The 12,512-nt window shown below is 39.2% G+C and overlaps 1 protein-coding gene across 2 annotated transcripts in view; it reads left to right on the top strand.

The window, feature by feature from the left end:
* The window catches only part of Brwd1 (bromodomain and WD repeat domain containing 1), a 96,871-nt gene that overhangs the window by 28,817 nt on the left and 55,542 nt on the right, over positions 1-12,512 (top strand). For both annotated transcript variants that reach the window (XM_070030696.1, XM_070030697.1), the window contains exons 17-20: positions 5,211-5,436; positions 7,279-7,464; positions 8,790-8,973; positions 10,082-10,175. In XM_070030696.1, the coding sequence (XP_069886797.1) occupies positions 5,211-5,436; positions 7,279-7,464; positions 8,790-8,973; positions 10,082-10,175 (690 nt within the window). The remainder of the gene's footprint in view (positions 1-5,210; positions 5,437-7,278; positions 7,465-8,789; positions 8,974-10,081; positions 10,176-12,512) is intronic.

Genomic DNA, 12,512 nt, shown 5'->3' with positions numbered 1-12,512 from the left:
CAGGATAGATGCCTAGGAGTGTTATGACTGGGTCATAGGGAAGGTCAATATTTAGCTTTTTGAGGACCCTCCAGAGTGCTTTCCAAAATAGTTGTATAAGTGTACATTCCCACCAGCAGTGTAATAGGGTTCCTTTTTTCCACATCTCCTCCAGCATTTGTAGTTGGCTGACTTTAGGATGTGGGCCATTCGGACTGGGGTAAGGTGGTATCTCAGGGTGGTTTTTATTTGCATTTCCTTTACAACCAGGGATGGTGAAAATTTCCTCCTGTGTTTCTTTGCCATTTTTATCTCTTCTTCTGAGAAGTCTCTCTTTAGTTCTCTTGCCCATTTAATAATTAGTTTGTTGGGTTTGGGAGGGATTGTTTCTTGAGTTCCCTGTATATACTAGATATTAACCCCATGTCTGATATATTGCTGGTAAATATTTTTTCCCAGTTAGTTGGTTGTCTTTCTAGCTTGGTTGTTATGTCTTTAGCTGTGCAGAAACTTTTTATTTTAAGGTAGTCCCATTTGTTGATTCTTTATCCAATTTGTTGTGACCCTAGAACTCTGTTCAGGAAGTTCCTTCCTGTGCCTTTATAAGTTCAAGTGTCTCTCCTACTCTGTCCTGCAGTAGTTTCAGAGATTCAGGTTTAATATTAACGACTTTAATCCATTTTGAGTTGATGTTGGTGCATGGTGATAGGCTAGGCTCCACTTTTAGTTTTCTGCTTGTGGCCTCCTAGTTTTCCCAGCACCAGTAGTTGAAGAGGCTGTACTTCTTCCACTGTACATCTTTGGCTCCTTTGTCAAATATCAGCTGACTGTAGGCATGTGGTTTTATTTCTGGATCTTCTATTCCATTGGTCTTCAGATCTGTTTTTGTGCCAGTACCAGGCTGTCTTTGTTAGGGCTCTATAGTAGAGTTTGAAGTCCAGCATTGAGATCTTTCCCATGTTGTCTTTTTTTGCCTAGAATTGTTTTGGCTATTCTAGGTCTTTTGTTGTTCCCTATGAATATTTGGACTGTTTTTTTTGTATTTCAGAAATGTACGTCATTGGGATTTTAATAGGGATTGCATTGAATTTGTATATTAATTTTGGCAGCATGGCCATTTTCACTATATTGAATCTGCCTATCCAAGAGCATGGAAGGTCTTTCCATTTCCTGGTGTCCTCTGTAATTTCTTTCTTTAAGTCTTTATAGTTTTCATTAAATAGTTCTTTTACATCTTTGGTTAGGTTAATTCCTAAATACTTTATTTTTTTGGGAGGTTCTTTTGAATGGGGTTGTTTCCTTTATTTCCCTTTCTGCTTGTACATTCTTCATGTACAGGAAGGCAACTGATTTTTGTGGGTTGATATTGTATACTGCTACTTTGCCAAAGTGGTTTATAAGTTCTCTAAGAGTTTGGGGGTGGACTTTTTGGGATCATGGAGGTATACTATTATGTCATCTGCGAAAAGGTATAATTTAACTTCTTCCTTCCTTGTGTGGATCCCTTTAATGTCTTTTTCTTGTCTTATTGCTCTGGGTAAGGATCCCAGGACTATATTGAAGAGGAGTGGAGAAGTTGGGCATTCTTGCCTTGTTCCTGATTTTAGGAGAATTGGTTGTAGTTTTCCCCATTAAGTATAATATTGGCTATTGGTCTGTCATAAATGGCTTTTATTGTTTTAAAAAATGTTCCTCCTATTCCTATTTTCTCCAGAGCTTTTAACATGTATGAGTGTTGTATCTTATCAAAAGCCTTTTCTGCGTCAAAGGAGATAATCATGTGGTTCTTGACTTTGGATCTGTTGCTGTGTTGAATTACATTTATTGATTTACGTATGTTAAACTATGCCTGCATCTCTGGGATGAAGCCTACTTGGTTGTAGTGTATGATTTTTTTTGTGTGTGTTTCTGGATTCCGTTAGCTAGAATTTTGTTAAGGATCTTTGCATCTGTGTTCATCAAGGATATTGGTCTGTAGTTTTTTTTTGTTGGGTCTTTGCCTGGTTTGGGGATGTGTGATATTGGCATCATAGAATGAGTTTGGGATAGCTCCCTCCTTTTCTATTTCTCTGAAGAGCTTGAGGAGTATGGGTATTAGTTCTTCTTTAAAGGTCTTACAGAATTCCATTGAGTCCATCTGGTCCTAGGCTTTTCCTTGTTGGAAGACTTCTGATTGCTTCCTGTATCTTGTTGTAAGATATTGGCTTATTTAATTGATTTATTTTTTCTTTTGCTCAGTTTGGGCAACTTGTATTTCTCTAAAAATGCATCCATTTCTGCTAGGTTTTCTTTCTTTGGAGAGTGTAGCGTTTGGAAATAGTTCTTTATAATTGTTTGGATATCTTGGGTATTTGTTGTGATTTTTCTTGTGGCATCCCTAATCCTGTTAATTTGGGTTTCCTCTCTTTTTAATTAATCTTGCCAAAGGTTCATTTTTTAATTTGTTTTTAAAAAAACCCAGCTTTTTGTTTTATTAATTTTATTTATAATTTTCCTATTCTCTATCTCATTAATTTCAGCTCTTAATTTGGTTATCTGGCTCCGTCTAGTAACTTTAGGTTCCATTTTTTTCATGTTTTTCTAGTAGTTTTAATTGCAACATGAGATTATTTACTTGGGCTGTCTCTAATTTTTTGATGTGGGCACTGAGGGTGATAAATTTGCCCCTTGGTACTGCTTTTGCTGTGTCCCACAGGTTTCTTTGTGATGTATATTCATTTTCATTGAATTGTAGGAACTTTTTAATTTCTTCTTTAATTTCTTCTGTTGCCCAGGTGTTGCTAAGAAATGTGCTGTTCAATTTCCATGTATTTGAATAATTTCTACGGCATGCTTTGTTATTGAGAACTAGCTTGATTCCACTATGGCCAGCTGGGATACAGGGGATTATGTCAATCCCCTTGTATTTGCTTAAGTTCCTGGTATGAACTATGATATCGTCTATATTGAAGAAAGTTCCATGAGCTGCTTAGAAGAACGTGTACTGTGTCGTTTTAGGGTGAAAAATTCGGTATATGTCAGATAATTCTTCTTTCAAGAAGAATTACTTAATTCAGTAGTTTTTTGGTCAGCCTCTGGTTGGTAGACCTGTCCTTTGGTCAGAGTTGGGTATTAAAGTCTCCTAGTATTATCATATTTGCATCTAATTCTGTAAGTTTGAGAATATTTGCTTAACATATTTGGGTGCTCCAGTGTTTGGGGAGTATAAGTTGATAATGGTAATAACCTCCTCTTGGATTGTTCCCTGAAATGTTTATTTTGTCAGATATCAGGATAGCTACTCCTGCTTTCGTTTTTTGTTTTGTTTTGTTTTTGGTCTGGTCATGAGGCCTGAACGCTGGGCCTGGGCGCTGTCCCTCAGCTCTTCAGCTCAAGGCTAGCGCTCTACCACTTGAGCCACAGCGCCACTTCTGGCCTTTTTTCTTTTTTTGCTTATGTGGTGCTGAGGAATCGAACCCAGGGCCTCAGGCATGCAAGGCAAGTACTCTACCACTGAGCCACCTTCCTAGCCTCCTACTCCTGCTTTCTTACTGGGGGCATTTGCTTGGTAGATCTTTCTCTAACCCTTCACTCTTGAGTTTGTTTGTATGTTTGGCTGGGAGGTGGGTCTCCTGAAGGCAACAGATGGATGGGTCTTGTTTTCTGATCCAATCTGCAGTTCTTTTTCTTTTGATTGATGAGTTGAGTCCATTAATATTTATGGTTATTATATAGAGATGCATTGTGTTTCCTGTTAATTCCCTGTTTTCCTAAGTTTTTCTTCTTTCCTTTCCGCCTGTGCTTACTAAGTTGGACTTCTAGTAATACCTGTCTGATAAAATTCCCTGTTCTTGGTTGCTTTCTTCGTTTGGGTTCCCCCCTCTTAGTAGTCTTTGTAATGCTGGCTTATTGTTCATGAATTCATTTAGTTTTTCTTTACCATAAAAAATTTTAGTTTCTCCATCAAATGTGAATGCTAGCTTTGCTGGGTATATCAGTCTGGGCTCTGGTCGTACTTTCCCAAGCCTTTCTTTCATTCAGTGTCTATGTGGAAAGATCTGCGGTGATTATGATTTTTTTTCCCATTGTAGTATAGCTCCTTTGTTTTTGCTGCATGCAAGATTGTATCCGTATTGTTCAGATATATCATTTTTACTATAATGTGTCTAGAAATATTTCTCCTGGGATCCTGCTTGTTAGGTTTTCTGTATGCTTCTGTTATGTAGGTCAGATGTTCTCTTTTAAGATGGGGGAAATTTTCATTGATGATCTTGTTGAATAGGTGTTGCATTCCCTTGCTTTGATATTCTTCACCTTTGTCCACCCCAATTATATGAAGGTTAAATTTCTTGGCACTGTCTGCTTATTCTTGGATTTCCCTTTGGCATAATTTAAGTGGTTTTTCCATATCTGTGACTTTGTTTTCCAGTTGCTGCATTTTGTCTTCTATAACGAAATTCCATTTCATTCACTCTGTTAACTATGGCTTCCATTGTGGTTTGCATGGATTCTTTGTTGGTTCTCAGTATTAATCTCACCTCTTAGTCAGGTGTGTATTGCATTTATTTTTGCATATATCTCCTGTTTGAAATCCTGCATCTCTTTTGATATTTCCTTTCTGTGTTCTTTACATTTCTGATCTATTTCTCCCTTTAATTCTTTTTTTGTTAGTCATGGGGCTTGAACTCTGGGCTTGGGTGCTATCCCTGCACTCTGCAGCTCAAGGCAAGTGCTCTACTGCTTGAGCCACAGCACCACTTCCAGTTTTCTAGTGGTTAATTGGCTATAAGAGTCTCACAGAATTGGATATAAGAGTCTCACAGACTTTTCTGCCCGGGCTGGCTTTGAACCATAATCCTCAGATCTCAGCCTCCTGAGTATCTAGGATTACAGGTGTGAGCCACCGGCTCCCGGCTCCCGGCTCCCTTTAATTCTTGTGTTATTGCCTTCAGCATCTCTTGGATGTAGCATTTTTCTTCCATTCCTGCTTTGCTTCCACTGTGGCTGTTCCCTGGGTGGCTGCTGGCTTTTGGAGGTAGTTTGCTATCCTGGGTGCTGATAAACCTTGTAATTTTTCTCTGTGATTGAAAAGGTCATTTTTAATATTTTCTTGTACCATATAAAACAAATATGAGAGATAATTTGGAAAAAAGTTCACATCATGCTTTCAGTTTGAATTACCTGTTTTATGATTTGCTTTCTTTCACAAGTAAACCTCACAGTGTCATTCTTTGAACTTTTTTTTTTTTTAGATTCCGGATCAGATGTTCTTCCATACTGACTACCGACCACTGATTAGAGATTCTAATAATTATGTCTTAGATGAGCAAACTCAGCAGGCTCCTCACCTTATGCCTCCACCATTCTTGGTAGATGTAGATGGAAATCCTCATCCAACTAAGTATCAAAGATTAGTACCAGGTCGAGAAAATTCTGCAGATGAACATTTGGTTCCACAGCTAGGATACGTGGCCACAAGTAAGTTCAGAGTTGTGTTCTTTTGCCACATAAAATTTATCAAAAACTCCGATATGAAAGTTCAGCAGTCATTAACAATTTTTGATACTTGTTTCCTTCATCTTACAAGTACTATTTGAAAATTAAGTCCTGGCCCAGCACCGGTGGCCCTGACCTGTAATCCTAGCTACTCAGGAGGCTGAGATCTGAGGATCATGGTTCAAAGTCAATCCCAGGCTGGAAAGTCCATGAGACTTTTTTTTTTTTTGGTTCTGGTCATGGGGCTTGAGCTCTGGGCCTGGGCGCTGTCCCTCAGCTCTTCAGCTCAAAGCTAGCGCTCTACCACTTGAGCCACAGCGCCACTTCTGGCTTTTTTCTTTTGGCTTATGTGGTGTTGAGGAATCGAACCCAGGGCCTCAGGCATGCAAGGCAAGCGCTCTACCACTGAGCCAGGACTGGCAAAAAGAAAAAAAAAAAGAGTCTGAGTGCTGTGTGGATTTCTTCCTTTTTTTTTTTTTTCCTCCCCATCAGCCTACAAGCCACTTCCAGACATTAACCAAGAGAAGTTAATGGTTTTGTCTACATTGTTTTCTTTTGGGCATTATAGTCCTGTCTTGCCTCTTGTCCAATGTTTGAAAGTCCTTGTTTTATAAAATTTTCCAGTGCTTTGTTTTTGGTGGTAGGGTACTTTCAGGAGTACTTAAATCTTTATGAGTTGAACTGTGATTTAATATTTAATATTGATTAACTATATCAAATACTAACAATTTTTCTGATATTTGAGGAGTTAACATCTAAAATGCTGTGTGCTGTAACCAAAAAAGTGTTAGAGGTCTAAAGTTTTTTCTTTGGAGAGTTTGAAGACTAAGAAATCTTTTTCCTCTCTGGGAGAAGTGATTTTATTTTTTTCATAAAGAAGCACCCTTTATTTTGATAACATCCATCATTATCCTTCCCTCTTCCCTCATCCCTCTAAACAGTCTTATAATTCAGTCAAGTTATATGTGTCTATGTCTGTATTTCTATACCAAAGAGTCTTCACCTTCATCCAGTTGCATGAAGTTTCATTTTTCTTGATGGATGAGCAATATTCCTTGGCATATATGTACCAAATACGTATCAAATCATAAGTTATTGGGCACCTTGGCACTCTTCTGTGTTACCAGCATATTCTGGTTTGCTATCTTGCCCTACCTTTCTACATTAAAAAAATTATTATAAAGGTGATGTATACAATTACATAAATCAGGTAAAGAGTGCATTTATTTTTGGACAGTGTCACCACTTCCCTGTGCTCTCCCAGTTTTTCCGTCTTGAGCAAAAGAGCTCAGGCTGAGGTCAAGCCCCAGGGAAAAACAAACATCAACCTTTTGGGCTTGGGCTGTTTTTGACCTCTGCCCTTCAGGCCTCAGTCATCTGAGTAGCCACTGGTGCCTGGCTTCTAATAGATTACTTTGTTAACAAAACAAGAATTGTGACCATTGTTAACTTTAGTTAGTTTTTGCTATATTGGGATTAGAACCCAGTGCCTCATTCATGCTAGGCTAAAGTGCTTTACTGTTTGTTTGTTTGTTTTTGGCAGTCCTGGGGCTTGAACTCAGGGCCTGAGCACTGTACTTGAGCTTCTTTTTGATCAAGGCTAGGCTAGCACTCTGCCATTTGAGCCACAGCACCACTTTTGGCTTGCTGTTTATGTATTGGTGAGGAATTGAACTCAGGGCTTTGTGAACACTAGGTAAGCACTCTTCCACTAAGCCACATTTCCATTCCCCACTGTTGTATTTTTAATCGTAGTCTGATGAGGTTTTTTAGTTTTTTTCTTGGTGTATATTATGATTACCTGATTGTGTATTGAATTTCCAGGTGATGGAGAGGTAATTGAACAAATTATTAGCCTAGAAGCCCATGAGAATGGTGAAGGAAGCCCGGAGCCCAGCCTTCTTGATGGAGTGATACGGCAGTTACAGCAGCAACAAGATCAGAGGTTGGGAGTGGCTCAGGCTCCTGCTTCAAGTGGACTTCCCAATGGGGAAGGAACTCCTCGAAGAGGTAACACATGTGTGGGAAATAATTTACCTTAATATGACTATATTGACACTAAAGAGTAACTGAAACATTTCACTTGTGGAAAGGTATTAATACCCATTTTGTAGTGCTTGGTTGGTGGCTCATAATGTCAAGGTGAATGTCATAAACCCACTTACATTTGAGAACTCTGATTTTCTTTTTTCTTTTTCTGGTCGTGGAGCTTGAACTCTGGGCTTGGCCATTGTCCCTGCGCTCTTCAGCTCAAGGCGAACGCTCTACCACTTGAGCCGGAGCACCACTTCCGGTTTTCTAGTGGCTTATTGGAGATAAGTCTCAGGGACTTTCCTGCCCAAGCTGGCTTTGAACCGTGATCCTCAGATCTCAGCCTCCTGAGTAGCTAGGATGACAGGCGTGAGTCACTTGTGCCCGGCTTCCATTTGTTTGTTTGTTTGTTTATTTATTTATTTGGGTCCGGTCGTGGGCCCTGAACTCTGGGCCTGGGCGCTGTCCCTCAGCTCTTCAGCTCAAGGCTAGTGCTCTACCACTTGAGCCACAGCACCACTTCCGGCTTTTTTCTTTTTGCTTATGTGGTGCTGAGGAATCGAACCCAGGGCCTCGAGCATGCAAGGCAAGCGCTTTACCACTGAGCCACCTTCCCAGCCCCTTCCTTTTATTTTTTCTTTCTTTTTTTTTTTTTAAATTTATTTTCTAATTTAATAGTCAAGGTGATGTACAGAAGGGGTACAGTCACATAAGTGAGGTAGTGAGTACATTTCTTGTTGAACTTGTTACCCCTCCCTCATTTAGGACTCTTGTTTTCAATGCAGATTTCATTAAAAGCCTTTGTTTTAATGTTCGTAAAGACAGAAAAATATAATTTCATAATAAGCTGGACACAGTTGACTCACAGTGTTGAGATCTGAGGATCTTGGTTCAAAGCTAGCCTGGGCAGACAAATCTGAGGGACTCTGATCTCCAATTAGCCAGCAAAATATCAGAAGTAGAGGTAGTGGTTTGGCTCAAATGGTAAAGTACCAGCCTTGTGTACTCAGGCCTGAGTTCATGTCCTCCGACCCAGTGTACACACACACATGCACACACAAAATGAAAAACATATATTTTACAATTTCAGGAAGTATAATAAAGTTGAAATTGAGCTTTAACACTTATTGATTGTATTTTACATTTTGATCTTTGTTACATTTAGAGTTTTCTTAGAAAGTTTTGTCAGTAAGTAGTTTTATTTGCTTTTGGCAGATGATGTTGAACTAGGTAGAATATAGGGTACATTGAATGCATATTAATTTGAGTTTATTTGGACTCATTTTTTGGATAATTTTTCTTAGGTTTTAGAAGACAAAGTTTAGAGATCCAGTCTCCTCCAAATATTGGTCTGCGTCGTAGTGGGCAAGTTGAAGGTGTTCGTCAAATGCATCAGAATGCTCCACGGAGTCAGATTGCTACAGAACGTGATCTCCAGGCTTGGAAACGTAGAGTGGTTGTGCCTGAGGTACCACTAGGCATATTTAGGTTTGTTTTAGGATATCTATTTACATTGCTTATATCTAGAATACAGTCTTGTGAATATTCTTTATTCCATTAGTTGTGTAAATAATCATGGAGATTTACTGAGTGGTAATATGCTTTAAAAAAATTTCATTGTTATTGTTAAAGTGGTGTATAGAGGGGTTACCATTTCATAAGACAGGTAACAAGCACATTTCTTTTTTTGGATAATGTCACCCCTTCTTGTATGGTAATATGCTTTTTATTGTGGTAGAAAAATGTCAAAATTATTAAGTTTTTTACTCTGGGAATTTTTTTCATTCTCAGTTTTGTTTCATCTGTAGACCTCCAATTTTTTCCTTTTATTATTATTACTACTATTTTTGTGCCTGTCTTGGGGCTTGAACTCAGGGGCCTAGGTGTGCCATTCCTGAGGTTTTTTAATTTTAATTTTTGCTCGTCCTGAGTCTTGAACTCTGGGCCTGGGCTCTGTGACTGAGCTTCTTTTGTTCAAGGCCAGCATTCTACCACTTGAGTCACAGCGCCACTTCTGGCTTTTTTTTTTTTAGAATAATTTATTGGATATAAGAGTCTCATGGACTTTCCTCAATGGGCTGGCTTTGAGCCATGATCCTCTGATCTCAGCCTCTTGAGTAGCTAAGATTACAGGTGTGAGTCACCGGTACTCAGCCTTAGTGTATGTATTATATGTATATTCTACCCAGCCCCACCCCACATTTCTAAGATTTAACATCCTGAGTAGCTAGGATTACATGTGTGAGCGACTGGCATCTGGCTTATGTGTTAATTTTAAAGTAGACTTTTCTGAGCATCAGTGGACAACTGTAGTCCTGTCGATTCAGCAAGCAGAGAGATCAAGATGTAAGGCCAGCCTGTGTAAACAAATATGACAGGCTCAATATCCAGTTGTCTATCCAAAGGAGAAAAAAATAGGCTGTAAGATGACTCACTGGATAAGAGTGCCAGCAAGCAATCAAGCTGCAGGTCCCGAGTTCTAGCCAGACCAAAAAGAAAAAGAAAAAATTTACCCAGGAATGGTAAGTTAATTAAGGGATTACTTTTTATTGTTGATAACAGTTGCATAACCATTGTAACTGGTTAAATTTTTTAGGAAGTTGGAAGACTTTCGGATGGAGAAAGGTGAGGCAGAAAGAAATCTCTATATACAAGGAAGGAAAAGAAAGACTCTTCAGCTCTCACAAAAGGTAACAAATATATTTGTGTTTTGGCCCATCATGGGGCTTGATCTCAGGGCCCTGTCTCTGAGCTTTTTTGCTCAAAGCAAGCGCTCTATCACTTTAAGCCACAGCGCCACGTCCAAGTATCATGGACTTTGATGCCCAGGCTGGCTTTGCAGCACAATCCTCACATCTCAGCCTCCTGAGTAGCTAGTATTACAGGTGTGAGCCACCAGAGCCTGGCTTAAAGTCTGTTTTCTTAGGGATAAGTGAATTTGAAATGAAATTTGGAATGTACCTTTGATTTATCGCATATTAGTAATTTTCTGATGATATACAATGTTTCACTTCAGATTTTCTTTTCTTTTTTTTTTTTTTTTTTTTGGTTGGTGGTGGGACTTGAACTCTGGGCTTGGGCGCTATTCCTGTGCTCTTCAGCTCAAGGCGAGCACTCCACTTGCTTGAGCCACAGCGCCGCTTCTGGTTTTTTAGTGGTTTATTGGAGATAAGAGTCTCAGGGACTTTCCTGCCTCGGCTGGCTTTGAACTGTGATCCTCAGATCTCAGCCTCCTGAGTAGCTAGGATTACAGGCATGTGCCACCGGTGCCCAGCTTCACTTAAGATTTTCTTACTTGGATTTTCAAATAATAGAGCTAAAACTTAGCAAAGTTGCCTAGTGCTTAACCGTGTTAAAAGAAATGATTGCAAGTGATTGTCTGATATCGTTATTGTGAATTGTCATTTTTTTACCTTAATGCTCTTTTGTTAAGACTTTCTATTGTTAATTTAGCTGTATTAGTTTTCTTTGGTTAGTGTTTACTTGTATACTTCCTATTTTTATCTTCTCTCTAGTTTAATATATATTAGATGTTTTCTGTTGCTTCCTTTTTGTTTCTTGAGCTTTTAGTTTTTGGTTTTTCCAGGGTTTGTTTCCTTCATCCCTTTGTTCCTTCCTTCATTCCTTTCTTCCTTTCCTTCCTTCCCCTCTCACTTTTTCCCTTACCCCTCCCCTTCTTTCTCTTCTTTCCTTTCTTCCTTCTCCTTCCCTCCATCCTTCCCTTCCCCTCTTTGCCCCCCTCTCCCTCTTCCTCATCTCTCCTCCCCTTCTCTCCCTCCCTTTCCTATTTCCTTCCCTCCCTTTTCCATTTCTTTCCCTCCCTCTGTTCCTCCCTCCCTCCCTTCCTTTTTCTTCCTCTCCCCTCCCTACCTCCCCTTTATTGTCCTTCTCCCCCTTCCTTTTTCTTCTGTCCCTTTCTTCTTGTTTCTTCTATTCCTTCTGTCCGTTGTGCGTATATGCTTATGTATGTGTGTGTTGTGTGTGTATGTTTTGAAAGGTAGGAAAAGATTTAATAATTACACGGCATCTGAGAGGTGAAGTAAGTACTTCAGCAGATCTTTAGACATCTATGAATAAATACTTGAGCTTTATGTTTAAGTAGACAAAGTAGTCTAGCAGGAGGTATAAAGGTCTGCGTATAATGTCTGAGTAACAGGTATGGCTTGGTGGTTATCTCAGAAAGTTTCTGTAGCAGTTGTCATCAGGGTAAAGGAGTCATTGTTTCTGGTGAGTGGAGTGGTCTGTTCTGAGGAGCTCCTGCTGTTTGTTTTCTTTGAGTTCAGTTTTCCAGTCCTGTTTTGTGAATACTTACCATTTGTCTTTCTATATGTCGGTTCTAGATGAGTTCAAGATGACTAGCTCAGAGCACAGGACATAGATTTGAAGTAAGAGCTGTGATGCCATGCTTTTCTCTTGCTTTTAGATACCTCATAGGTCCAAGTAAGAGGTCAGTGCCTTTCAAAAAAAACCTTTTAAGTCTGTGTTACAGTTTTCCCCATATATTTGAAAATTTCTCAGTCTTGAGGAAGCTAAAGTGTCATCTAGTCTTGCTTGTAAGTTTCTTGGCCTATAGTAATTTGGTATAAGAGAAGGAGACAAATTGTAATAGGTAGAGCATACCAGTTATAAAGCAGAACACAAATAAGAGTAAAAGTCCAAAACAATTACATAAATTGTTCAGAACACACCATTTTTGAATTTGTTTTCAAGAGTTTGAATCTCTAAACATGTTAGACGGTAGTAGAAGTAGTTATTTTTGTCTCTACTTAAATAGAATGCCTTTGCCAAAAATAAGAGTTTGCTTTCTCTGAGAGGTTCCTGGAAAGGCTGGCTTTAGTGTTCAGTGGTCGAGCTTAATGAAACCATGCTTCATAAAGACTGGAACCCATTCTTCTAAGGATTGGGATGAGTCACTCCATTTGGATATGGAAGTTTTTCATGTTGAAAATTTTCTCCCAAACTGTCGTTTGAATGAATTGTCTTTCCTGGAGACGTGTTGAGTAATCCTCTGGTGGTATGGCTAATGG

This window comes from Dipodomys merriami, unplaced genomic scaffold (genome assembly GCF_024711535.1).
Source record: "Dipodomys merriami isolate MVZ:Mamm:240054 unplaced genomic scaffold, mDipMer1.0.p SCAF_2, whole genome shotgun sequence".
In the NCBI taxonomy this organism is placed as follows: Eukaryota; Metazoa; Chordata; class Mammalia; order Rodentia; family Heteromyidae; genus Dipodomys; species Dipodomys merriami.
The sequence above is the reverse complement of the archived record's forward strand: the minus strand, read 5'-3'. Positions and strand labels throughout refer to the sequence as shown.